The sequence below is a fragment of the Scyliorhinus torazame genome, chromosome 1 (genome assembly GCF_047496885.1).
Source record: "Scyliorhinus torazame isolate Kashiwa2021f chromosome 1, sScyTor2.1, whole genome shotgun sequence".
NCBI lineage: Eukaryota > Metazoa > Chordata > Chondrichthyes > Carcharhiniformes > Scyliorhinidae > Scyliorhinus > Scyliorhinus torazame.
This window is the reverse complement of record NC_092707.1, coordinates 91,472,377-91,500,076: the sequence shown is the minus strand read 5'-3', so window position 1 is coordinate 91,500,076 and position 27,700 is coordinate 91,472,377. Positions and strand designations below refer to the sequence as shown.

Genomic DNA, 27,700 nt, shown 5'->3' with positions numbered 1-27,700 from the left:
TTACCATTGAGAAAAATCTGTGTTCTTCCTGCCTTTTGCAAAATTCTTTCATGGGATGTGGGTGTCACGAGCAAGGCCAGCATTTGTTTCCCATTCCAAATTGCCCTTGAATTGCTTGGCCTGCAAGGCTATTTCAGAGGGAAATTCAGAGTCAACCACATTACTGAGGGTGTGGAGTCACATGTAGGCCAGACCACATCAGGGTGGCAGATTTCCTTCCCTAAATGACATTACCAAACCAAATGTTTTTTTCTGACAATTGGTGATAGTTTCTTGGTCGCTATTACCATGACTAGCTTTCAATTCCAGAATTATTAATTGAAAATATATTCTACCAGGTGCTATGGTGGGATCTGAATTTCCTAGAGCACTAGCTGTGATCTCTAAATAACTAGTCCAATGACATTACCATTACATTACCATCTCCCCATTCCCTGATTGAGGTTTTCAAGATTTAGGAAAGATTTGATCAGGTAGATAGAAAGATATCTCTTCTGCTAATGGGAGAGTCCAGGAAAAGGGAACATATTAAAATCAGGGGTGAAATTCTCCTACCCGCCCCGCCACATTTCTGCGCCGACCGGCCGGCAGGAGTCTCCGTAACACCGGCCGGTCAATGGGGTTTCCCATTGTGGGGCAGCCCCACGCCGTCGGGAAACCCCCGGGTGCCGGCAGAACGGAGACTCCCGCCGGCGGAGAATGACGCCCCAGAACTCAGACTATTCAAGAGTGTGAAGACTTCTGACCTGGAAGAAGAACAGTAAAGAAAAGTTGTAATTTCTTTCAAATATCTGTGGAATCTGTATTTGTTTTAAAGAATGAATGAAAAGGACTTCTAAGAGTTTTGCATCAATTGTAAAGAGTTCAACTGAAATTTTCCTGGATTATACAAAATGTTGGTCTATGTGACCTGGAAGCATTACCAACAGGAAGTAAGTTGAGATACAAAAGCAATGTGGCTAGACACCGAGAAGACAGACAAAGAAACTACCGCTTAAGATAGGAGAGCTGGGGGGTGAGGTAATCAGCATACAGATGCAAAGAGACAGCGGACATAGACAGAATGTGGAACACAGAATTCTTGTGAGGGGAAGAAGCAAATCCCTCAGGAAGAAATCCGTTTTTCCCACTGCGCCACCGTGCTGCCCCTGATGAGGATAATTATTTATCTCAGAGAGTCATGCGTCTTTGGAGCTCTCTTCCTGAAAAGGCAGTGGAAGCAGAATCTTTGACTATTTTTAAGGCAGAAGTAGATAGATTTTTGGTAAGCAAGAGAGTGAAAGGTTATGGGGGTAGGGGGATGCAATTTTTAGGTTACCATCCGGTCAGTCATGATGTTATTAAATGGCGGGGCAGACCCGAGGGGCTGAATGGCCTACTCCTGTTCCTTGTCTGTATGTCATTATGCTGATGATAATTGTACCCTGTGAAAATTGCAGATGAAAGCTGCTGTCAGGTAGGACTCCTGACCTACCCCGGCATAAATAAAGAATAGCATTTTGTGGAAATATCTTTATCGTATTGACTGTTTAAAGTGTAACTTACCTATTTATTGGAAGTATCATTTGTCAGTAAATTTGTGTTTAATTTACGTTGCTTCTGATTTGTGTTAAAGTGAAAGTTGCAAAATAAACGAAGGTCAGGATTCTCCGGCCTTTCGCTGGCGGTGGGATCCTGGGGTACTGCCGGCAGTTTCCTCGCGGTGCGGGGTGACACCAATGGGAATTCCCATTGACAGCGGCAGGAGCAGAGAATCCCAGCGTCAGCGAATGGCGTGCTGCCTCCCATCGCTGAGAAATACACAGCTGGGAGGCTGGAGAATCCCGCCCAAAGTCTTGTTGTAATTCCTTAGTTTGGGGATGATTTAGTAAATTTGGTGATTTTTAAATTTGGTAAACGAGTGGAAAGTGAAGTCTTCACACAAAGGATGGCAGAGATGTAGCACTCCTACAAAAGGCAACACATGCTCATTCAATTCATCATTTAAAATCTAAGGTCGATAGTCTTTTAGCGAAGTGTGGGTATAAAAGGTTGGGTGAAGCTAAGGTATCGATCAGTCATGCTCTCAATCAATGGTACAACAGGTTTGAGAGACGGAGTGGTCTATTCCTGTTCTCACGTTCCTGTGACTGGCCATTTCCTGCTGATATCTTCTAAAGTTCTTGCCTGGTTTAACAAAATAATCTTTCTTCCTCCATAAATGTCCAAAACTGCTGCTTGTATCCTAACTCGTACCAAGGCCCATTCACCCTGTTCTCACTGATCTACATTAGGATCCCCCAATATAGACTTATCAAGCCTTAAAACTCTCTAAAAATGTTACATCCCTCCAATTTTGACTTCTTTCACTTCCACTGCCCCATCAAGATGACAGTGCCCTCAGTCGCCTGGCTCACAAACTCTGGAATTTTCTTGCTAAATCTCACAACTTCTCCACTTCTCTCTCTCTTGCACTCTCTCTCGCTATCTCTTTTGTTCTCTATCTCACTCTCTCGCTTTCTCTCTCTCTCTCTCACTTTCTTGCTTTCTCTCGTGCTCTCATTTCTTTCTCTCTCTGCTGCTTCAAAATGTTCCTTAACGTCTACCTCTGACCAACCTTTTGGTCACCTGCCTAAAGTCTCCTTCATTGGTTTGGTGCCAATTATGCCTGCATTGCCGAGAAGGCTGTGGTATATTTTAATAAATTACAGGTGCTATATGAATGCAAGTTGTTGTTGCTGTTGTTGATAGTCTCTCATTCATCGCAGTGGAGCTGATTGTTTGTTTCTCCCCTCACCCCACCCCCAGGCCCCGCAGGGTTGGTCTGCGCAGAAACACTGAGGCAGGAGGGCTTCACCGAACGCATTGTAATGTGCACCATGGAGATGCACCTGCCTTACGACAGACCTAAACTAAGTAAGGTTTGTATCTGTATCTAAAACCAACCCACCCTCCCCCATCTCCACCCAAAGTGACACACTGGTGACAGACACAGACAACTCTTGTTGGGAATACCGGTCTATGCTGGACAGACAGTGTTTCAAAGCAACAGCCTGTGATGGCCATGAATGGGTAATTAAGGCTGTGAGGGAGGGCATTGCATTTAACAAGAATGATATTGGAGCTAAAAGGGGTAAATTATGTGGACTGATTGCATAAACCTGGCTTGCATTTCTCTGATGACAGGAGATTGGGGGCGGGTCTGATCGAGGGGCTTAAAATTCTGAACTGATTTGATAAGTTACTTGGGAACAAGCCAATATTGTCTGGTTTTGGGTGGGGGGTGCGGGGATCCAGAATAAAGGACAAGATCTTAATATTAGTGCTAGGCCAGAGAGGAGTGAAATCGGCAGTGGAATGTGAAATGTTAGTGGAAATCTGGAGTTCCCTTCTATCGTACGTCTCTGGATTCTGAGACATTTGGAGTTTGCAAGACTGCGTTTTGTGCTCGATAAGCTTCCTAGGGATAGGGGGCAATGGCCTGTCAATGAGGATGAGATACAGATGAACCATGATCTCATTGAATGGGGGAGTAAGCCCGAAGCCTGAATAGCCCAGTCCCGTTCCCATATTCTATGCAGTTTGCTCACGGGGACCCACGCAGGACAAAAGGGACCGGTCTCCTGCCTGCATCCACTGATAATCTGATGTACTTCTAGAGGTTGTAATTGATTTTACTCTTCAGCCATTTTGTTGTCTTTGTTCTTTTTTAATGAGCACAGTGCTTCCTCTTATTTTTATTTCCTCTCCTGAAGCAGCAGAGATCTGGGGAATAGAGTTTCACAGCCATGAGCCACTCACATTATCAAGGAAGCCTGAACACTCACCGCGAATAGCAGCACGCTAAGAAAACCTGAGCACAGAAAGCAGGATAGGCCACTTGGTCCCTCGGGTCTGCTCCACCATCCAGGAAGGTCATGGCTGATTTGATCTTGGCCTCAAGTCTACGTTCCTGCCTGTTCCCATAGCCTTGGACTCCCCTGTGGATGAAAAATCTGCCTAACTCAACTTTGAATACACTCAATGACTCAGCTTCCAGAACAGTCTGGGGTTTAGGTATCTCCATAGAATCACAGCACTCTGAAACGGGCAATGTTGAATTAGCCACAAGTTATACACCATGTCCGAGTTTTATTTCAATCAAAGTCAATGTAAGGGGTACGCAGGGCGGGGGGGGGGGGGGGGGGGGGGGGGGGGGATTGGGCAGGCAATTTAACATTGTCAACTGTTTAGAATAATCACCATGAACGTCCCAATTCTCTGATGAGGGGGGAAACAGGAGCCCTGGCTGATTTTATTCCCATGTTGTTTCTGAAGCCGGGCTCACATCCCTCCTACACCATACCAGCTGAGGTGAGCTTATCGTCATGGCGCAGAAAGGGTAGTCAGGTGGATCTGAACAGAAGCTACATCTTATTTGCCACATTACCTCATATTCCAAAATAAAACATGCCGGTGAGTTGGAGGCAGAGCTGATACTGACAGGAGGCTATTTTCCACCTGCATTCCATGGCAGTTATTTTGATTCTCTGTGTTTGTCTAATATTTTGCTTCAGTGGGACAGGGCTTTTGACAGGCATATGACAGGGGCCCAACTCCCATTTTCCACCACAATTAAAAGCTACAACCTACTGCAAATATCTGAGCCTGACCACCCCTCCATCCAAGCAGTAACTACAGCCCTTCTAATATCTAAGGCTATATTTTTTTTTAACTCTTTCTCGGGATATGGGCGTCACTGATAAACCCAAAATTTATTGTCCACCTGCTGCCCTTGAGAAAATGGCAGTGGGTCTTCTTCCTGAAGTACGGTATCTGTTGACAAACATACACCCATAGTGCCTTTAGGTAGGAAGCTCCAGGACTCTGACCCAGCGATGATGAAGATTCAGTAATATATGCCTAAATCAGGATGATGTGTGACTTGGAGGTGGTGCTGTTCCCATGCGTCTACTGCCCTGGTCCTTCTGGGTGATGGAAGTCATGGATTTGAGAGGTGTTAATTCTGAAAGTTAATATAGGTGCAAAGTGTTACTTTGTACATGCACTTCTCCTTTATAAATCTTGTGTTAACAAAAAACATAAATTTTGTACATTCACAATGTGTTCCAGAGAGCTAGGTTGACATGTTTGTGAGAGGAGAACTGAACAGTGCACGACTGGGATCATTATGCATGTTTCTATCACAGTGTTCATAGTCATTTCTTGTGTTTTCAGTCCCTCGAGTGCCAGACCGAGCAGATAACCCTGCGTTCCAAGGATTTCTTGTCCCAGTATGACATAGAAGTGCAAACGGAGAGAGAGGTGAGAGAGCAACAGAGCTATTCAAACAGCGGTATCATTTTCTTTGTTAGCATTGCCCCCACCCTCAGTACAACTCTCAGTAATATCCCCTACCTTCATTATAGCTCTCAGTAATAATATCCTTTACCTCATTACAACTCTGTGATATCCTCTACCCTCATTACAACTCTCAGGAAAATCCCCTACCCCATTACAACTCTCAGTAATATCCTTTAAGGGCAGCACGGTGGCGCAGTGGTTTGCACGGCTGCCTCACGCGCCGAGTTCCCAGGTTCGATCCCGGCTCTGGATCACTGTCCGTGTGGAGTTTGCACATTCTCCCCGTGTTTGCGTGGGTTTCGCCTCCACAACCCACACGATGTGCAGGGTAGGTGGATTGGCCATGCTAAATTGCCCCTTAATTGGAAAATATTAGTTGGGTAGTACCCTAAATTTAACAAAAAAGTAATATCCTCTACCCGTTTTACAACTCCCAGTGGGATACTCAATCCACATTGCAACTCCCAGTCAGAGCTTCCATTCTCATTACAACTCTCGGTAATATCCTTTACTCTCATTTCAATTCCCAGTAATACTCTGGATCCTCATAATCCCAATGTTACTCCTCACTCTCATAACATTCCCAGTAACACCCCACTGTTTTAATAATCCTTAGTAACACCCGCAGTCGCCATAATATCAGCATCTTGATTTTAGTTTCATTATTTTAACAAGGGTGATTATAATATGAGCCCAGCCTGTATTTAACCTGCATTCGTAGCCCACCTCGATATAACCAAATATCCTGCTCTTCTCAAAATATTTGAATTCTTATTGTACCCCTCCAATACAACACCCGGCCACTCTTTTAGCCTCAATAATAATCCCTATTAGGTCCCTAGAAATAGGCCCCCTTCCTGCATTATAACCCCAAACTACCACACTCTCATTATAGCTCTGAATGCTCACACACCCTCGTAATACTCACCCACTCTCACCAGCAGCTCTTCGTTGTAATACCACTCAATAACCGACTCCCTAAAGTAACTATCTTGATCTTTGTTATGGGGAAAGCCCTTTTGCTCTAGTGTTTTCACTTCTTTCCTCCGGCTTTCTCTGTCCCTCTCCCGAAGGTGTTTGAGTGTAGCTTCAGAGGCACTGGTGTCCTCTTTACTTCATCTGAATGGCCATTCTTCCCATCTAAGTCTAGGCAGCGAGTATCGACAGGCTATTTGGTTTCAGCGGGATCACAACACAGCCACATCCTGTCCTGACTCGCAGGTTTGTACAGGGGCCTGTGGAGCTGCTCGCCAGCTATGGTTCAGCACCCTCAGGAGGAGCAAGTGGGAAACTATGGAACCAATCCTTGCCAGAAATGAGGGTATAATCCCCTCTGTAACGTGGTGAGTCAGACTGACCTTCAGCTCCCCTATGTTGCAGGTGCTGTCAGTGGATGTAAAGAGTAAGGTGGTCCACTTTAAGGATGGATTCAAGATGGAGTACAACAAATTACTAATTGCAACTGGGAGCAGGTAACTGACTGATGGGTTTGTGACATTTTGCTTTTCCTGTTAACCTCACATGTTGGAGAGGACTGGGATGCTGAGGTAGAAACAAGCATAGTGGTGGAGGACAAATTGATTCGCTAATGTCAACTTGACTCTACTGTAAACACTTTGACCTCTGGCATCAAACCCTGCACCAGGACCTCCTCCTCCCTCCCGACTGAGAACAGGATGTTGCATCATAGGGGTCAAACTGATTGGATGATTTAATTAAGCAAACTCACCTGTTCAGGTGAATGTTAAACATCCTGTGGTGGCAATAAAGAGAAACCAACATTCCTAGTTCGCAGTGAACTGGACACTTGTCTCAATTTTGTTTCTTTATTCTTTCATGGGATGTGGGCATCACTGGCTGGGCTGTCATCTGTTGCCCATCCCTAATTGCCCTTGAACTGAGTGAATTGCCAGGCCACTTTTCGAGTCACCCACATTGTCGTGGGTCGGGAGTCACACCAAGGTAAGGATGGCCAATTCTCTTCCCTAAAGGAAATTTGTGATTTTTACAACAATCACTGATAGTTGTCAGGGTCCCCATTACTGAGACTAGCATTATATTCCAGATCTATTAAATGCTACCAGCTGCCCTGGTGGGATTTGAAACCCGCTCCTCAGGGCATTAGCCTGGGCCTCTGTATTACTGGTCCACATTTCCACTACATCGCCCTCTCCCCACTGGGCTGCTGGTGCTGAGGGTGATTACGTAAAGCCTTAAATCTGTTTGAAGTACGTTAGGATATTTCAATGTGGTAATGCGTGATATATGTAAGTATTTTCAGCCACCACTTTTCATCCCCTTCGGTAAAAATGTTGCAAATCCAATTGGTAAAGGGGAGGGGATAGGGGTGGGGGTGGGGGTGGGGGTGGGTGGGGGTGGGTGGGGGTGGGGGGGCAGGGAGGAGGCAGAGGGAGCAGAGTAATTCCTTAGTCAATTGATTGGGTCCTGGATCTGTACTCAGACTGGGCAAGGGGAATCGCCAATAAGGATTGACTGCTCAATTACACATCCCTACCTTTAGTTCAGCTTCTTCCCTTCTGTTTGTATAACCTTGGCTTTGCCGCAGTTCCATATGAGGCAAGCTGGAAGGAGAGTTAAATCCTGTTTTGAATCAGTGTGACATTCAGCAGGGTGCTGATAAATGGGATTACAGAAACAATGTGCTCCCATACCAGAACTTTACACCAAAATCAGGCCCTAATCACTGTTGTTTCACTTAAACACTACTGTCCACTCACAGCTGAAAAATAATTCACACAGGCATTAGATGATCACCTCAAGGTTTACTGGGGTGAAGTTATGGAACGGTTTACTGACCTATGGTTGGGAATTACAGAAGAGCGAGTTTCCCCAAAAGCTGTGGAGTTTTGACTTTGGGATGCATGTATTTTATTTTGCCCAGGTTACCCACCTGAAGCCACCCTGGGTGCTTGCCAGTCACTGTGGTACAAGGCTAGCTGGTGGGGGGAGAGATTGCAGGTATGGTGTGAGCTGAGTGTGATTCGGAAGGTTTGCGATCATCCGAGGGGGGAGCTGACAGATAGCAATGGGATGAAATGTGTGGGGAGAGGGAGCGGGTTGTCTTGGAGAAGGTCATGGGGTCAGTGATTGCAGTAGTTCGGGGAGATTCAGGCTGTTGGGGGAGATTATGAAAATTGTGGAGTTACAGGGGTTGGAGTTTCATTGTAGCTTATGGTGCCCAGAAAAAAACACTCTTGTTCCTCTTCGCCCACAAGCAGTCCTCTAAAATTATATCCATGGGGATCAGGACCAACGTTCCCTCTAATATCACTTTAAAGTGTGTAGGTGTTTGTTGCACTGTGGGATTCCTTTGTGCCGCTGCATTAGTGCACATCTTGAAGGGACTAATTCTTGTGAAAGACCTATTTTTTTTCCTGCACCATGCACTCCATGCAGCTTAGTGCGAACAGTAATCAGGATCTTGTTGCCTCCACAGTTTTCTGAGGCGGGGAAACCTGGCCGTAGTTAAAAATAGTCCCATGTTGAACTGGAAGTATGCAGCTCCATTAAAAAGTTTCAAGGACTGATTTGCTTCCTGCATGTGTGGAGTCAAAGCCACCTCTTGGCCCATCTTTATTAAGTCATCATCATCATAGTCATAGAATTTACAGTGCAGAAGGAGGCCACCCGGCCTATCGAGTCTGCACCGGCTCTTGGAAAGAGCACCTTACCCAAGGTCAACACCTCCACCCTATCCCCACAACCCAGCAACCCCACCCAACACTAAGGGCAATTTATCACGGCCAATCCACTTAAGCTGCACATCTTTGGACTGTGGGAGGAAACCGGAGCACCCGGAGGAAACCCACGCGCACACGGGGAGGACGTGCAAGACTCCGCACAGACAGTGACCCAAGCCGGAATCGAACCAGGGACCCTGGAGCTGTGAAGCAATTGTGCTATCCACAGTGCTACTGTGCTGCCCAGTCTGGAAGTAGCCACTTTGGAATTGGCTTCATGTTTGAAAGGTTGAACACCATTAATTTGACTTGACTGAAGTTTTGGGGGGTTTATATGTACACTCCCTGTATCAACCCCACCCTCAAAAGACGCACAAACGTACAGCCATGTCACCAATGGTACCCGTGTCAACTCATGGAGTTAGCAAATTCGCCTCTCACCACTGCTCTTTCCCCATATCCAGGACATTCTTTTCTCGTCAAGTATTCATCCAGTTCTTCTTTGAATGTTATTATTGAATCTGGTTCCATCATCCTTTCAGACAGGATATTCCACATCATAATGACTCGTTGTGTAAAAACATTCTTCTTCTCCGCCTTCTGATTAACTGAAATCCATGTCATCTGGTTACTGATTCTCCGGCCTTGTGGAAAGAACTTCTCCTTATTATCTCTATCAAACCCCTCATGATTTTGAACACCTCAATATTATATCTCCCCTTCAGGCTCTTAAAAAAAGGAAAAAAATCTCAGCTTCTCCACACCGTTGAAGTTTAATAGCCGAGACGTCCGGTGGCGGCTCTGAAGGAGTAGGTCGCACATTTGGTGGCTCCCGCTCGGGTCGGACCTTTGGACCTCCTCCCCTGTTTGTTGTTGGACTTGATTCGGTAAATTGATGGTGGAGGCAATTGTGGAGTGGATTCCTACATCGGTGCATGGAGAGGCTCGCAAAGGAACAATCAGATGAACAGAGAAGGCTTGGGCTGAGGCTGCAGCGGGAGAAAGCATGGCGGACGATCGGAGTCCTGGCTTGTCGACTCAAGGGTCGACGGATCAGCTGATGCAGTTTATTCAGGAGGGCTTCGCCAAGCAGAAACAGGAATGCTTGGACCCGATTAAAGAATCGATTGCGCGGCTGGAACTTAGGCTGGATGCCCAAGACTGGGCGATCCAGAAAGTAGAGAAGGCGCTGGCTGAGCAGGAGGAACATCAAACTGCGGTGGAGTTGGAGGTGGGGATGGTGGGAGACCAGCAGAAAAGGCTCCTGAAGAAGGTGGAGGACCTAGAGAATAGGGGTCCGAAGGAGCGGACACTGGGGCATACATAGCGGGCATGTTCGAGAAGTTACTGGGGGATGGGACGTTCTCCCGACCCTTGGAGGTGGACAGGGCTCACAGAGCGCTCGCGAGGAAGCCGCAAGTGGGGGATCCCCCGAGGGCAATGGTGGTGAGATTCCACAGATACTTGGACAAGGAGCGTATTTTACAGTGGGCCAAGCAGACACGGAGCTGTAAATGGGAGAACAGTATCCTGCGGATCTATCAGGATCTGAGTGCGGGTGTACCTAGGAGAAAAGCGGGGTTCAATCAGATACAGTCGACCCTTTTTAAGAAAAAGGTGAAGTTTGGACTGCTGTATCCGACCCGTCTTTGGGTCATGTATGAGGAGCAACATTTTTATTTTGAGTCGCCCGAGGAACCGATGGACTTCGCGAAAAGGAAAGGACTGGAGGCGGCCTGAGGTCTTTGAACTTTGCTGCAGCGCTCATGTTAAAAAAGTTTCTTGTTTTTTGGACGTTAGCTGTAATGTCTTCTGTATTGATTTGTGGCCTGTTGCAGAGCTGAGTGAGTTAATGTTTACATTTGCACTGATGGGGGATGGAGGTGTGTTTGTTAGATGTTGGATCTTCCGTTTGATCTTTTCTTTGTTTTTCGTGTTTTCTTTTCAGGCAATTGTGTTGGGATTGTTCTTCTTTTGAATATGTGTGTCCGAGCCCCGGGGGGGGGGGGGGGGGGGGGAAACAATAGGTGTGAGAATGTCTGGTGCCATGGGCAGGGGTCACCAAGCTAGCAGGGCAGGCTAGCTCACGGAAGCATAGTGGGGGGTGAGCAGGTGTTATGCTTGTTGAAGGGGTTGGTTTACATAGTGCTGTTACTCGGGGGAGCGGGGGGGGGGAAATGTTCTGCTGACGGAGGAGGGACGTTTGCTGTGGGACAGAAAGGAGGTCGGGCGCGGAGGCTGCCTGAGGGCGGGCAGTCGGATGCGTGGGGCGCGGGCTGGAGACTGGCCCAAGAAAGGTGATGGCTGATCGGCGAAGGGGGGGACGGCGATCATCCTCCCAACTAGGCTGATCACATGGAATGTGAGAGGGCTAAATGGGCCGGTTAAGAGGGCTCCCGTGTTCGCGCATTTGAAGGGACTGAAGATTGAAGATGGTAACCTTGCAGGAGACCTTAGAGTAACTGACCAGATTAGATTAAGGAAGGGATGGGTCGGACAGGTTTTTCACTCGGGGCTGGACTCGAAGACTAGAGGGGTCACAATCCTGATTAATAAGCGAGTGCTATTTGAGGCGGGAGGAATAGTTGTGGATGTGGCAGGCCGGTACATTATGGTCAGTGGAAAGCTGGAAAGGTTGCTGGTAGTAGTAGTGAATCTGTACGCACCAAATTGGGATGATGTGGAGTTTATAAAGAGGATGTTGGGAAGATCCCGGACCTGGATTTGCATAATCTGGTCATGGGAGGGGACGTTAACACAGTTATCGACTCTGGGTTAGACCGGTCGAGCTCGAGGACGGGCAGGGTGCCAGCAATGGCGAAGGAGCTAAAGGGGTTCATGGAGCAAATGGTGGGGGGGTGGACCCATTGAAATTTGGGCAGCCGAGAGTGAAGGAATTATCCTTCTACTCACACGTGAATAAAGTGTACTCCCGGATTTATTTTTTTATTTTGAACAGGGCTCTACTGACCGGGTAGTGGACACGGGCTATTCGGCGATCACAATCTCAGATCATGCCCCGCACTGGGTAAACCTACAGATTAGCAAGGAGAGTACCCAGCGCCCGCAGTGGACGTGGGACTTTTAGCTGATGAAGAGGTGTGCGGGCGGCTGAGGAAATGTATTCAGAACTACCTGGAAGTCAATGACACAGGTGAAGTTTCGGCGGCGGTGGTCTGGGAGGCATTGAAGGCGGTGGTTAGAGGGGAGCTGATCTCGATACGGGCCCACAGGGAGAAGGCAGACAGAGCAGATACAGACCGACTGACAAAGGAGATATTTCAGGTCGACAGGAAATATGCGGGGACCCCAGAAGCAGGGCTTTTAAGGGAACGACGGAGGCTACAGACGGAGTTTGGCTTGTTAACTACAGGGAGGGCGGTGGAGCAGCTGAGGAAGGCGAGGGGGGTGATCTATGAACATGGGGAGAAGGCCAGCAGAATGCTTGCGCGGCAGCTTAGAAAGAGGGAGGCAGTCAGGGAGATAGGGAAAGTAAAGAACGGGTATCGCAACCTGGTCGGGCAGCATGGTAGCATTGTGGATAGCACAATTGCTTCACAGCTCCAGGGTCCCAGGTTCGATTCCGGCTTGGGTCACTGTCTGTGTGGAGTCTGCACATCCTCCCCGTGTGTGCGTGGGTTTCCTCCGGGTGCTCCGGTTTCCTCCCACAGTCCAAAGATGTGCAGGTTAGGTGGATTGGCCATGATAAATTGCCCTTCGTGTTCAAAATTGCCCTTGGTGTTGGGTGGGGTTACTGGGTTATGGGGATAGGGTGGAAGTGTGGGCTTGGGTAGGGTGCTCTTTCCAAGAGCCGGTGTAGACTCGATGGGCTGAATGGCTCCTTCTGCACTGTAAATTCTATGATTCAGCAGGGGTTAATAAGTCGTTCAAGGAGTTTTACAGTAGGTTGTATGAGTTGGAGCCCCAGCTGGGCCGGAGGGGATGAGGCACCTTTTAGGGGGGATGAATTTCCCGAAGGTGGACGGGGGTTGGTAGAAAGGCTGGGGGCTCCAATCGGGTTGGAGGAAATAGCAGAGGGACTGAAGGCCATGCAGTCGGGTAAAGCCCCGGAGCTGGACGGGTACCCAGTGGAGTTCTATAAAAAGTTCTCTGCGATATTGGGGTCGCTGTTGATGAGGACATTCAATGAGGCAAGGGAATGTGGGGTGCTTCCCCCGACGATGTCACAGGCCACTATCTCATTGATCCTGAAGCGGGACAACGACCCCAAGCTATGCGGGTCCTACAGGCTAATATCCCTACTAAATGTGGATGCCAAACTGCTGGCCAAAGTTTTGCCCTCTAGGATTGAAGACTATGTTCCGGACGTGATTGGGGGGGACCAGACAGGGTTTGTTAAGGGTAGCCAGTTGGCCGCCAATGTAACAAGGTTGTTAAATGTGATTATGATGCCCCCAGAAGGTAGGGATGTGGAGGTAGTGGTCGCAATGGACATAGAGAAGGCTTTTGATCGTGTGGAATGGGAATATCTGTGGGAGGTACTGGGGAGGTTTGGATTTGGGCGGGGCTTTATTGACTGGGTCAGGCTGTTGATCAGGCTCCTGTTGCGAGCGTAAGGATGAACAGGTCAACATCGGACTATTTCAGGCTGCATCGGAACACGGGACAGGGATGCCCCTCTCCCCACAGCTGTTCGCATTAGCCATAGAGCCGATGGCAATTGCGCTGAGAGCCTCAAGGGGCTGGTCCGGGAGGGAGTGGAACACAGTCTCGCTTTACGCAGACGACCTGCGTATGTTTCGGACCCACTAGAGGGGATGGAAGAAATTATGAGGATTCTGGGGGAATTTGGCCGGTTTTCGGGGTGTAAACTAAATATGGGGAAAAGTGAGATGTTTGCAGTCCAGGCAAGGGGGCAGGAGAGGCGATTGGGGGAGCTGGCTTTTAGGGTGGTAGGGGGAAGCTTTCGGTATCTAGGCCTCTATGTGGCGCGGGAATGGGAACGGCCACATAAGTTAAATTTGGCCCGATTAGTAGACCAAATGAAGGACGATTTCCGAAGGTGGGACGCGCTTCTGTTGTCACTTGCTGGGAGGGTGCAGACAGTGAAAATGACGGTCCTCCCGAGATTCCTGTTTGTGTTTCAGTGTCTCCCCATCTTTATTCCACGGACCTTCTTTAAACGGGTCAATAAGGTGATCACTGGCTTTGTATGGGCGGGTAAGACCCCGCGAGTAAAAAGGGGATGCTTTAGCGGAGCCGGGGGGAGGGCGGACTGGCGCTGCCGAACTTTAGTAATTAGTATTGGGCGGCGAATATAGCCATGATCAGGAAGTGGGTGGTGGGGGAGGGTGGGTATGGGAGCATATAGAGGCGGCATCATGCAAGGGCACCAGTTTGGGGGCATTAGTAACGGCTCCTCTGCCATTCCCGCCGGCACGGTACTCCACCAGCCCTGTGATGGTGGCGGCCCTGAGGGGCTGGGGGCAATGGAAGAGGCATGTGGGAGCGGAGGAAGCATCGGTGTGGTCTCCAATCTGTAATAATCACCGGTTTGCCCCGGGAAGGCTGGATGGAGGGTTCCAGAGATGGCAGAGAGCAGGGATTGAGAGGATGGGAGATATGTTTACAGAGGGGAGCTTTTCTAGCCTGGGAAGCTGGAGGAGAAATTTGGATTGGTGAGGGGAAATGAGTTTAGGTACCTGCAGGTGCGGGACTTCCTACGCAGGCAGGTTTCAACCTTCCCGCTCCTACACCAAGGGGGATTCAGGACAGGGTAGTTTCCAGAGTGTGGGTGGGAGAAGGGAGGGTTTCTGACATTTACAACAAACTCATGGGGTCAGAGGAGACGCAGACCGAGGAGCTGAAACGCAAGTGAGAAGAGGAGTTAGGAGGAGAGATAGAGGATGGTCTCTGGGCGGACGAGTTGAGCAGAGTCAACGCGTCCACAACATGTGCCAGGCTCAGCCTGATACAATTTAAGGTCGTTCACTGGGCCCACATGACAGTTGCCCGGATGAGCAGGTTCTTTGGGGTAGAAGATAGGTGCGCAAGGTGTGCGGGAGGGTCAGCGAACCATGTCCAAATGTTCTGGGCATGCCCGAAGCTTAGGGGATTCTGGCAGGGGTTTGCAGATGTCATGTCCAGGGTATTAAAAACAAGGGTGGCACCGAGACCAGAGGTGGCGATTTTCGGAGTGTCGGAAGACGCGGGAATCCAGGAGGAGAAAGAGGCAGACGTTCCAGCCTTTGCTTCCCTGGTAGCCAGGAGATGGACACTATTAGCTTGGAGGGACCCAAAGCCCCCGATGACAGAGACCTGGCTAACTGACATGGCTAGCTTTCTCTGCTTGAAGAAAATCAAGTTCGCCTTGAGAGGGTCACTGTTAGGGTTCGCCCGGAGGTGGCAGCCGTTCGTCGACTTCTTTGGGGAAAATTAGCCATCAGCAGAAGTGGGGTGGGGGTGGGGGTTAGCTTAGTTTAGAGTAGGGGGTTAGTAAAGGTGGGACCTGTAAGGGAGGAAGACGGCTTTTGCACTATGTTTATATTTTCATGTACATTGTTTATTTTGTTGTTGTTGTAAAACCATAAATACCTCAATAAAATGTTCATATTAAAAAAAAGTTTCACAGCCTTGGCACCATTCTGATAAACCCCCACTGCACTTTTTCGAAGACCATGACATCGTTCCTAAATTGCTGTGGGCTGATTTGGACACGTTCCTGCAGCTGAGGCCTAACTAATAATTTTTGAATCCTCCAATCTGGCTGTCTTCTGTTAAAGGAGATGCATGTGGTAGATGTTTTGCATCTTTTTTCGGGGGTGAATGCATTTAAGGGAGGGTAGTTTGGCCTGTTCAGTTTCTGGGTAACTTTGGAATCTTTGATCTGAGTGAGTGGAGTGGGAACCATACAGAATGGCATAGAACATTATAGAAATCTAGGAAAGTTTTTGGAATAGATGAGGCCACTTGGCCCATCATGTTTATGCTAGTTGGAGAAGAGCTACCTAACTCAATCTCAACTTCCTGCACTAACCTTGCCTCAGGAGGATTCATCGTCAGAGTCACAACTTCATTCCTTGCATTTCAGGCCAAAACCACTTCAGTGTCAAGGGGCAGACCTGGAGAATGTTTACCAGCTCAGGACGCCTGAGGATGCGAACTGCATTGCAAAACTGGCCAACGACAGGAACGCTGTTATAGTGGGAGCTTCTTTCATAGGTATGACGTTCTGAACAACCTTACCACCCAGCCTGTCAGTACCAAATTAGGATTCCTAGACAGTATTTAAGTTCACAATTTAACTTCCTGATTGTTGGAATAACCTTTTCAAATTCACTTGCAAATACTTGCAAAGTTAAAACACAACTTTTATTCTATGAACGATAACATTTCTCACTTTTAAAGTCGCTGTAATAATGGGTTAATAAGATAACATACTCACCGGTCGCGATCGAACGGCTACGCAACATCCAAAAATGCGGCACGAAGTGGGCGATAGAAGCCGGGAGAACCCACTCCCGGGATCTACCCGGTTCGCAATGCCTCACGAGAACTGCGGGACGTGGTGATGTGAATCCCGTCCATTGTGGCTGGGATCACGTTTTGTTAAATCTGCACATTAGAGCGGGGCAACTAATTTCACTTCAATATGCAGCTTCCGGAGGCACCTGAAGCGTTGGGATCTATCCCCTTCGCCTCAGAGACCCTGGGCGAGCACCATTCAGTACTGGTCTCCACAAATGGGGACCAGATGGAACGGCACTCTTGGGGGTCTCCCAGGGAATCGGAGGCCCCCAGGTAATTGCTCTCTGGACAGGGTGGTACCCTGGCACTTATGGTGCCATGGGAACCCTGGCACACTGTCAACCTGGCATTATGGCAGTGCCATCTGGGTGCCAGCCTGGCACTGCCAAGGTGCCAAGCTGGCATTTTTTGCATGGCAGCAATCGGGTCAGGAGTGGTCTGAGTGGGTGTTGGAAGGGTGCTTGGGGGGGGGGGGGGGGCGGCTCAAAATGAATTGGGGCGTTGGGGTTTGCATCAGGAGCTCCAGAGATCGGCCCCATTTAAAAATGGTGTCCTGATCTCTCGCTACACTGAGGAATTCATGCAAGTAGAGCTCTTCAGTGCAGAAAACAGGGCTCTGATTGGCCTCGGCTGTGCGACCCCTGCTGAGGGCCCATATCTAACCCGGGTGACGTTTGATAGAGTTGTTTGTCGGCATTGTGAGTGCTGGGAAACACGCGGCTAAACACGCTCACTGTGGGACTTTGATCCCATTTAGTTAAATCACGCTCACCATGTTAAAATATATATCCAGTTATCATCAAGGTCAGTAGTCCCAGTGCTGGAAGGTGAGCAATATTCAGCTCAGGAGGGACAGGATTTAACCTGGATTTAACCTACAAATCAAACCTCCATAAACACTGACCGAGCAACACTCCCCGTTGATCTACAATAAAGTTCACTTTACTCTGCTCCAACAATGGCTGTTAAGTACATTATAGTGAAATAATAACAGAAAACACCAGAAATACTCTGCAGGTCTGATAGAATTTTTGGAGAGAGAAACAGAGTTACTGTTTTGAGTTGAATATGTTCTGAGGAGGCTTGAAATGTGATGGGTTTTATGCCATTGAAAGTGGATTGGGGTGAGTTGGGGGGGAAGAGGAAGAACAAAGATGCCATGGAACAAAAGGCAAAAACATTTGTAACAGTTGTAGTAGAGAGACAAAGCATTTGTCCAGAGGTAATATGAATGGCTGGATAATTAACAGCCCTGTCCGAAAGCGAAAACATGAAAAACATTGGTGGTGGGAAGCTTCTAGAAACAATTATTCGGGATGGAATTAATAATCAATTGGAAAAATGTGGGTTTATTAGGAAGAACCAGCTTGGATTTCTAAAGGGGAAATCATAGAACATAGAACAATACAGCGCAGTACAGGCCCTTCGGCCCACGATGTTGCACCGAAACAAAAGCCATCTAACCTACACTATACCATTATCATCCATATGTTTATCCAATAAACTTTTAAATGCCCTCAATGTTGGCGAGTTCACTACTGCAGCAGGTAGGGCATTCCACGGCCTCACTACTCTTTGCGTAAAAATCGTGCGTAACTAACTTGCTGGGGGTTTTTGAAGAGGTAACAGATAGGGTCGATGAGGGTAATGCTGTTGATGTGGTGTACATAGACTTCCAAAGGTATTCAAAATAATGCCACACTAAAGACTAGTGAGAAATGTTATAGTTTATAGAATAAAAGGGACAGTAGGAACGCTGATACAACATTGGCTGCGAAAGAGGAACCAGTGAGTAATAGTTATTTTTTGGGCTGGAGGAAGGTTTGTATTGGAATTCCCCAGGGGTCGGCATTAGGGCCCTTGCTTTTCCTGATATATATTAACGATCTAGAACTTGGTGTGCAGGGAACAATTAAAAAATTTGCAGATGATTCAAAACTTAACAGCATTGTGAACATGTGAGGAGGGAGTGTAGAACTTCAAGAGGACATAGCCAAGTTGGTGGAGTGGGCAGATAGGTAGCAGATGAAATTCAATGTAGAGAAGTGTGAGGTGATGCATTTTGGTAGGAACAACATGGGGTCGACTACATCGCTCTACAGAGAGCCAGCATAGACTTGATGGTCCAAATGGCCTCCCTTTACAATGCTATGGCACCAGTGTGACATTTCTACATCCCATTTAAACCAGGATTACCACCGCGCTGCCAATTTATGCTGAATCATATTTATTTGAGTGTTGTGGTCTTGTACCAAAGTTGTATCTCACAGGACCTTTACAGCCATCAGCATAAATATTTCCATCATGTCAGGGGTGGCTTGATTCAATCCCAATAATGCATTATGGAGTGCAAAATCCACAGGAAGAAGAACAGATCAGACCTGGCTAATTTAAAAAAATGCTCAACAAAATAGTTTCAGCTTTAGAATTCGGAAGTAATCTTCAGCAGAGTTTAAAAGTTATGCTTGATGATGAAGATTACAGAATTATTTATTTTCCTCAGGGATGGAAGTAGCCGCCTACCTCACTGATAAAGCCCACTCAGTGTCTGTCATCGGGATTGAAAACATTCCCTTCAGGAAGGTGCTGGGAGAGAAGGTTGGACGGTCAATTATGAAAGTAAGTGAGGGTAGGCAATGGAGACGTAACTGGCTGACGAGTGCACGTCTAGAGCACTGATTGAGTTTGTTTGTTGGAGTGATGCCTTCAGATGGACTAGGACATCAGTGGAATGATCTTCAGTAGTTAAAGGACAGAACCTTAAATGGTTTTGTGAATAAGTTGATTCACCGTTGATTTTTTTACCCCTTAAGTCAGTTGCCATCATCGACATTGGCATGACAGTGGTAGCACTCTCGTCTCAGAGTCAGAATCCTATGAGATCAAGCCTTACTTCCAATATTCAAGCTTTCGATGCAATGCTGAGGTATTGCCATATTGTCAGAGGTGCCATCTTTCAGATGAGATATTAAACTGAGGCACTGCCAGCTGGACATAAAGGATCTCAGAATATTATTTCTCCCTGGTGTCCTGGGCCAAGATTGATTTCAACCAAATTCGACAGATCATCTTGTCATGATCACATTGCTCTTTGTGGGATCTTGCTGTGCACAGATTGGCCATGTGTTCCCTACGTTACAACAGTGGTTATCAAAATGAATTAATTGGGTGTAAAATGCAATGGAATATCCCGAGGTCAGGAAGTCCGCTAAAGAGAAAAAGCTTTCCAGAAATGTTGAGTAATGTTTAACGATGCGCAGAATCACAAAGGTAATTCTGTTGTTAAAGTTAACTGTTGTATAGAAGCCACTCTGTAAGAGATACAAATTCTGCTGCTCTGGCAGAAACCAAACCTAAAATGGCCAAGATTGAATGTCATTTTATGAACATAAATGTTCTAGACTTTTTTGCATGGCAAATGAATCAAGTTCTCTTTTCTCTTTTCTCAAGTTCAGCTGTTCTCTTTATATATTTACGATCTAGATAACGGGACTGAGGGCATTCTGGCTAAGTTTGCCGATGATACGAAGATAGGTGGAGGGGCAGGTAGTATGGAGGAGGTGGGGAGGCTTCAGAAAGATTTAGACAGTTTAGGAGAGTGGTCCAAGAAATGGCTGATGAAATTCAACGTGGGCAAGTGCGAGGTCTTGCACTTTGGAAAAAAGAATAGAGACGTGGACTATTTTCTAAACGGTGACAAAATTCATAATGCTGAAGTGCAAAGGGACTTGGGAGTCCTTGTCCAGGATTCTCTAAAGGTAAACTTGCAAGTTGAGTCCGTAATTAAGAAAGCAAATGCAATGTTGTCATTCATCTCAAGAGGCTTGGAATATAAAAGCAGGGATGTACTTCTGAAGCTTTATAAAGCATTAGTTAGGCCCCATTTAGAATACTGTGAGCAATTTTGGGCCCCACACCTCAGGAAGGACATACTGGCACTGGAGCAGGTCCAGCGGAGATTCACACGGATGATCCCAGGAATGGTAGGCCTAACATATGATGAACGTCTGAGGATCCTGGGATTATATTCATTGGAGTTTAGGAGGTTGAGGGGAGATCTAATAGAAACTTACAAGATAATGAATGGCTTAGATAGGGTGGATGTAGGGAAGTTGTTTCCATTAGCAGGGGAGACTAGGACCCGGGGGCACAGCCTTAGAATAAAAGGGAGTCACTTTAGAACAGAGATGAGGAGAAATTTCTTCAGCCAGAGACTGGTGGGTATGTGGAATTCATTGCCACAGAGGGCGGTGGAGGCCGGGACGTTGAGTGTCTTTAAGATAGAAGTTGATAAATTCTTGATTTCTCGAGGAATTAAGGGCTATGGAGAGAGAGCGGGTAAATGGAGTTGAAATCAGCCATGATTGAATGGTGGAGTGGACTCGATGGGCCGAATGGCCTTACTTCCACTCCTATGTCTTATGGTCTTAAGTAAACACTCAGCCGTGATGGCATGATATTCCTACAGTGAGTGACTGGATTGTGCAGTCAGACTCTATAATCAGCGATGATAGTATTAAGATTGATCCTACTCAGTGCTCACTTTCTTTTCTGTAACACAGATGTTTGAGACCAACCGGGTGAAGTTCTATCTCCAGAATGAGGTCTCAGAGCTGCGGGGGCAGGATGGAAAGGTACTGAAACAGGACCTTGAGATATTTTGTGAGCATTGTCCTCTTTCCTCATGTCTATTCACAGTTATAATTAGCACTGCCATGTTTGAAGTGCCTTGTGCTGGAATCATAAGTCAGGATGTTGGGTGGGAGAGAGGTGTCTCATGGAGCATTCCTCACCTTGGCTGTGCACTGATTATGCAGCAGCAACACAGTGGAGGAAGTAATGGGGACAGTTTGCATCATACGGAGACAGCAATAGGAAGTAAAGTGCTTGTGGTTTAAAAATTTAATTTATGGGATGCGGACGTCACTTGCTAGGCCACCATTTATTGCCTATCCCATAAATGCCCTTGAGAAGGTAATGGTGAGCTGCCTTCTTGAACTGCTGCAGTCCATGTGGTGTTTGAACAGCAACAGTGCGGTTGAGGAAGGGAGTTCCAGAATTTTGATCCAACAACAGTGAAGGAATGGTGTTCTATTTCCAAGTCAGGATGGTGTGTAGCTTGGAGGGAAACTTGCAGGTGGTGGTGTTCCCAAGTGTTTGGTGAGATATCAGACTTAAGCTGAGGACCATGAGATGTACCCAGTGTGATTTGCATCGGGGAATGCACAAAGTGGAAATGAATATGTATGACGTGGTACCCAGTGTGCTCTTTGAATATAGCCAACAAATTTAGGGCCATAGAAAAGGGGGCGACCAGGCTGGTTGCACAGCAGCTTTGGCAGATGCCTGAGAATGGTTCATCCCCTCACTGCCCACTCTCTTGGCTGAGGAGGCCTTGCTGAAAGCGAATTAGGAGAAAAAATACCCAAGCCTCAGACTTCCAAAGAAACAAGCTTCTCCCTGAATGTGTTGCACTCACTGAATAGTCCAACAACTGACTGTTTCTGTTCTATCTCAACGAAGGTGAAAGAAGTTGTTCTGAAAAGTGGGAAAATCCTCCGAGCAGATGTCTGTGTGGTTGGAATTGGTAAGTGTGACTTCCGGAATGACATGGGTTCTAACTAAACAGTTCAGATTTTCTTCTCACCCATGGCTGAGAGTGAGGATAATGACTCTCTCCAATTTAACCTTCACCTCGGTGGCTGTCCTATCGGCTGTGTGTCGTCCTGAGTGTAGTATATTCAGGAATCCCCTTCTTTAATGGTGCAAATTCATCAACACATACATGGGACACATACATGGGAAACACATAGGAGATAGGGAGGGAGAACACTGTGGGGGACGTTTTTAATCTAACCCGCCCTTTGACAAACTGACGGGTTCAGATTTTACTCCCCATTCCCTTCAATGAAAATAAAACCAGCGACTCACTTAGCTGATCCCATCACTTTCACACAAGGTGGGTGATGGTGACCCCTATGAAATGTTGAAGGAGGGAAGTCTCATGCTGACTCGAGGAGACAATGAGGGAAAGACTCTCACAGTGACCAAGAGAGAGTGAACAGCTTGGGCTGCACAACAGAAGCTGGTGTAAAGCACCTTCCAACGTGCGTAGTGATCGCCATGTTCCCAATCTTTCTCTTTGGATGCTGAAGTAGCCGTTAAAGATGTGAACTGGCCATGCATTTAAAACAAAGTGAATAAAGTTCTCTACATTGGGGTGTGGGCACTTTCAATGAATATTGTCTTGTCGAATGACTCCTCATGGATCATGATTCTTAATCTTCCTCTGTAGGGGTTGTGCCAGCTACATCATTCCTGAAACAGAGTGGCATCAATATGGATTCTAAAGGGTTCCTTCCTGTCAATAAGGTAATATGCATAGGAGGCCTAAGCCACAAATAGGGTCTTGTATCCATGAGGGATGAGGGTTCTTTGCCTGTAGTAGTGCAGTCACTATGGTACTGGATAACAAACTTAAGGATCATGAATTCCAATTTTGCCATCGCAAGGTGAGAAATGGAATTCAATAAATTAAATGATTTGCAGACCAGAAATAAATTCACCACCAATGCTGTCACCAAAACCTAACTGGTTCACGAATGTATTCCAGGGAAGTGAACTCCTTCTACCCTACAAGATTAACTATTTATATTCTTCAGTTGTGGTAAAGCAAGCCGCCAGTTTCATTCAACATCAAAGGAGTTACATCGTCACCAGTTGGAGAAGGCCAGTCCCTGTTCGTGGAACCAAAGATAGCTATAAATGCCATCCAACCAATACTACCAACATCCCAGGAACAAATATATTGAAAAGAAAAATCATGTTAAGCCTTGTGTTTGTGATTCTTCATTCACATGGGGTCCTTCCTGACACTTATGAGGCAATTGGTTGCACTCTCCTGATGTGTTCATTCTTCAGCTCATACCTGACATATTCTCAACACACCCGTCCTTCCAGTCCATCTCAATACACTAACCCCACTCTCATGCGCTTTAATTTTACACACTAATCTCTTAAAAGGGACTCTGTCAAAAGCCTTCTGAAAGTCCAAATAAATCACATCCACTGGCTTCCCCTTGTCTACTCTACTAGTTACAACGGCAGCATGGTGGTGCAGTGGTTAGCACTGCTGCCTCAGGGCGCCGAGGTCCGAGGTTCGACCCCGGCTCTGGGTCACTGTCCGTGTGGAGTTTGCACTTCTACCCGTGTTTGTGTGGGTTTCACCCCCACAACCCAAAGATGTGCAGGGTAAGTGGATTGGCCACGCTAAATTGCCCCTTTAATTTGAAAAAATTAATTGCGTACTCTCAATTTATAAAAAGCAGAAAAAAAACGTTACTATTTGCATCCTTGAAGAATTCCAGATTTGTTGAGCGTGATTTTTTTTTTTGTAAATCTATGCTGACTCTGTCCGATCCTGCCAGTGTTTTCTAAGTGCTCTGCTGTTAAATCTGTTATAATGGGCTCCAACATTTTTCCCACTACTGACATCAGGCTGACTGGTCTATAATTCCGTTTTCTCTCTACCTTCCTTTTTAAATAGTGGGGTTACATTAGCTGCTGACCAATCTATAGGAACTGTTTCAGAGTCCATAGAATCTTGGAAGATGACTATCAATGAATCCAATGGGATGTAGATTATCAGGCCCTAGGGATTTATTGGCCTTCAACCCCATCAATTTCCCCCAACCATTTCTCTACTAATACTGATTTCCTTCAGTTCTTCCCTCGCACTCCCAGCCTTGACAATTTCAGGGAAAACAAATTCTGTACAATGTATTCACAAGCATTTCTGGTACATTATTTATGTCCTCCTTTGTGAATGAAAATATGCATTTAGTTTGTCGGCCATTTCTTTGTTTCCCATTATAAAATCCCCTGTTTCTGAGTGTCTGGGACCTACATTTGTCTTCACCAATCTTTATCTCTTCACATACCTATAGAAGCTTTTATACTCAGTTTTTATGTTCCCTGCAAGCTTACTCTTGTACTCTGTTTTGTGCTTCTTAATCGATCCCTTTGTCCTCCTTTGCCGAATTCTAAATTGCTCCAAATCCACACATCTGCTGTTTTTCCTGGCTAGATAGTATACCTGTTTCTTGGATCTAATACTATCTCTAATTTCCCTTGTAAGTCATGGTTTGGCCACCATTTCATTTTTATGTTTGTGCCAGACAGGAATGAACAATTGTTGCACTTCACCCATGCCCATTTTGATTGCTTGCCATTTCCTATCCACTGTCATCCCTTTCAGTGATGTTCCATAATCCATCATAGCCAGCTTGTGCCCCATACCATCATAGTTTCCTTTATTTAGATTCAGGCCCTAGTCACTCGCCACCTTGATAACAAATTCTGTCATATTATGGTCGCTCATCCTCAAGGGGCTTAGCACACCTTGATTGCCAATTATTACTTTCTCATTACACAATACCCAGACTAGGATGACCCATTCTCTTGTTGGTTCCTTTATCGTATGTGTCCCTAATTTCCTGTTCCATGCCAGTCCCAACATCACCACTACAGTTTGGGGTTCTGTATACAATCCCCACTAACGTTTTTGCCCCTTGGTATTTCTCAGCTTTACTCTCACAGATTCCACATCATCAAAGTTAATATCCTTCCTCACTATTGCGTTAGTTTCCTTTTTAACCAGCACTGCAATCTTTTTCTTTTTTTTCTTCCTAAATACTGAATACCCCTGAATGTTCAATGTTCGCTGGGCAACCTGGAGGCATATCACTGTAATCCTGACTGTATTATATCTGTTTACATCAATTTGTGCAATATTCACCCATTATATTGCAAATCCTCTGAGCAGTAAGGCACAAAGCCTTAAGGCTTGCCATTTTTACATTTCTTGGCCTGTTCATTCTTTTTCACTGGGGCCCTGTTTGATTCTAGCCCTTGATTTCACTTTTCTTATTCCCCTTTCTGCATTTTGTTTGTGTCCGTGTTTCCCCCCTCCTCTGACTCCTTGCATAGATTCCCATCACCGTACCATTTTAGCTTGATCCCTCCCCAACACTCTAGCACATACCCTCCCTTGGGCATCAGTCCCAGTGCTGCCCAGGTGTGACCGTCCAGTTTATAGTGCTCCCACCACCCCCAGAAGCGGTTCTAAGGAATCTGAAACCCTCCCCCTTGCACCATCTCTTCAGCCACATATTCATCTGATATATCCTGCTATTTCTACTCTGACCAGCATGTGGCACTGGTAGTAATCCAGAGATCACTACACTTGAGGTCCGACTTCTCAACTTTCTTCTTAACTCGCTATGTTCTGCTTTTAGGACCTCATCCCTTTTTTCACCGATGTTATTTGTACCAATATGCACCACAACAACTGGCTGTTCAACCTCCTCCTTCAGAATGTCCTGTAGGCACTCTTGAGACATGCTTGACCCTAGTGCCAGGGAGGCAACTTACCAACTAGGAATCTCGTTTGCGGCCACAGAAATGCCTACCTATCCCACTTACAATTGAATTTCCTATAACTATTATATTCTATAGCTCTTTACTCCTCCCCTGTGCCGCAGAGCCAACAGTGGTACAACAAATTTAGCTGTTGCTGCTTTTCCCTGAGAGGGAAGTCCCCCCACCCCTAAAGTATCCAAAGTGGTATATCTGTTTTGCAGAGGAATGGCCCCAGAAGATTCCTGCATGGATTGCCTAGTCCTCGTGTTCTGCCTGGTGGTCACCCATTCCCTTCCTGCCTGTGGAGTCTTGGTCTGCGCTATGACCCGTCTCTATACCTGTTATCCATGAAACTCTCCACCTCGCGGATGTTGTACTCACCGCGCGGATGTTGCACTATGTCCCCAGCTGCCGCTCCAGCTCTGAAACCCAGGCTTCCAGGATATGCAGCTGGAGACAGTACTTGCACTCATGGTTGCCCCGGGACTGGAAATGTTCATGGTTTCCCACATAGAGCAGGAGAAGCACACCAAGCTTTGAGCTTTCCTGACATGACTTGTCCCTTTAAATTAAAACTGCTGGAAATACATAAAATCAAATAATATTAATTATTCTGGGACACTTCTTCCCTAGTCCTCATTACTACAGAAAATAGCCCTTACAAACTATAGACCACAACATATAGCCCTTACAAACTACAAGTGATAAAAGTAATAAATATGTACAAGACCATACTCACCCAATCAGCTGCTTCAACTTGTCTCACATCACTTTTGAATCCTGACGTCACCTCAGGAGCTCGAAACTCCAAGCTAGCACTCCACTCTCAGTCTCGCTCTTTCTTGCGCATTTTCACCCTCCCGGCTCAGCTCTCAGTCTCGCTTTTCTCATGCTCTTTTATCCTCCCTGCGCCACTCTCCTCTATGTTAGCGGGACATATCCATATTACACTTCAATGTCGTGACCTGGAACAATATTTTCCTCCCATCCAATTCCCCACTAATCGGGTGATAGAGACAAACTATATCCTCTGAAATGGGACAACCAGAACAAAGGGGCATTGCCTTGATAATAAATCTGGGCCATTCAGGTCAGAAACACTTCTTCGTGTAACGGGTGCTGGAAATATGGAATTCTCTTCCCCTTCTGTTGAGGCTGGGGTTTATTTGATAATTTCAAAACTGTGATTGATGGATTTTTATTAGGTGAGGGTATGAAGGTTATCAAACCAAGACATGTAGCTAGAGTTAAGATACGCATCAGCCATGACCAAATTGAATTGCAAAACATGCTTACTGGGGTGAATGGTTGGTATGTTCCTAACTCCAGAATTATTCCAGTGTGGCAACTGTTAACATTTCCACTGTTAACCATGCTGGTTTTGATTCTTGGCCGCCCTTTCTTTGAAGTGGTCTAATGAGCTACTCGAACTGTATCTCAAACTTATTCAGTTCAAGAAGGGGGCTGACCACCATCTCCGGACAATGAGGGCTGGGAAATAAATGCTAGCCTTGCCAATAGCCCCCATATGCCCAGAATTAATTGTTTGAAAAAAGACTTCTCTATAATTAGCACCGCAATGTGGGAAACCGGGAAAGATAAAATGTCCGCAATTTAGTGGCCTCTCTAGCCACGGACCCAAATCCCATAATGGCCAAAAATGAGATTTACGCTGCCGAGGTTTTGTTTTGGGATCTTCCCCGCCCCTGTCCATTGACACTATTAGGTTCATGCCCAGGAAGGACGCAAGCCTAATTTGCTGACAATAT

At 46.5% G+C, this 27,700-nt stretch overlaps 1 protein-coding gene across 7 annotated transcripts in view; it reads left to right on the top strand.

Annotated features, from left to right (window-relative positions):
* The window catches only part of aifm3 (AIF family member 3), a 183,116-nt gene that overhangs the window by 120,958 nt on the left and 34,458 nt on the right, over positions 1–27,700 (top strand). For all 7 annotated transcript variants that reach the window (XM_072498001.1, XM_072497999.1, XM_072497995.1 and 4 more), the window contains 8 exons: positions 2,788–2,900; positions 5,197–5,283; positions 6,703–6,794; positions 16,075–16,205; positions 19,015–19,130; positions 21,074–21,145; positions 22,035–22,098; positions 22,807–22,883. In XM_072498001.1, coding sequence (XP_072354102.1) covers positions 2,788–2,900; positions 5,197–5,283; positions 6,703–6,794; positions 16,075–16,205; positions 19,015–19,130; positions 21,074–21,145; positions 22,035–22,098; positions 22,807–22,883 — 752 coding nt within the window. The remainder of the gene's footprint in view (positions 1–2,787; positions 2,901–5,196; positions 5,284–6,702; positions 6,795–16,074; positions 16,206–19,014; positions 19,131–21,073; positions 21,146–22,034; positions 22,099–22,806; positions 22,884–27,700) is intronic.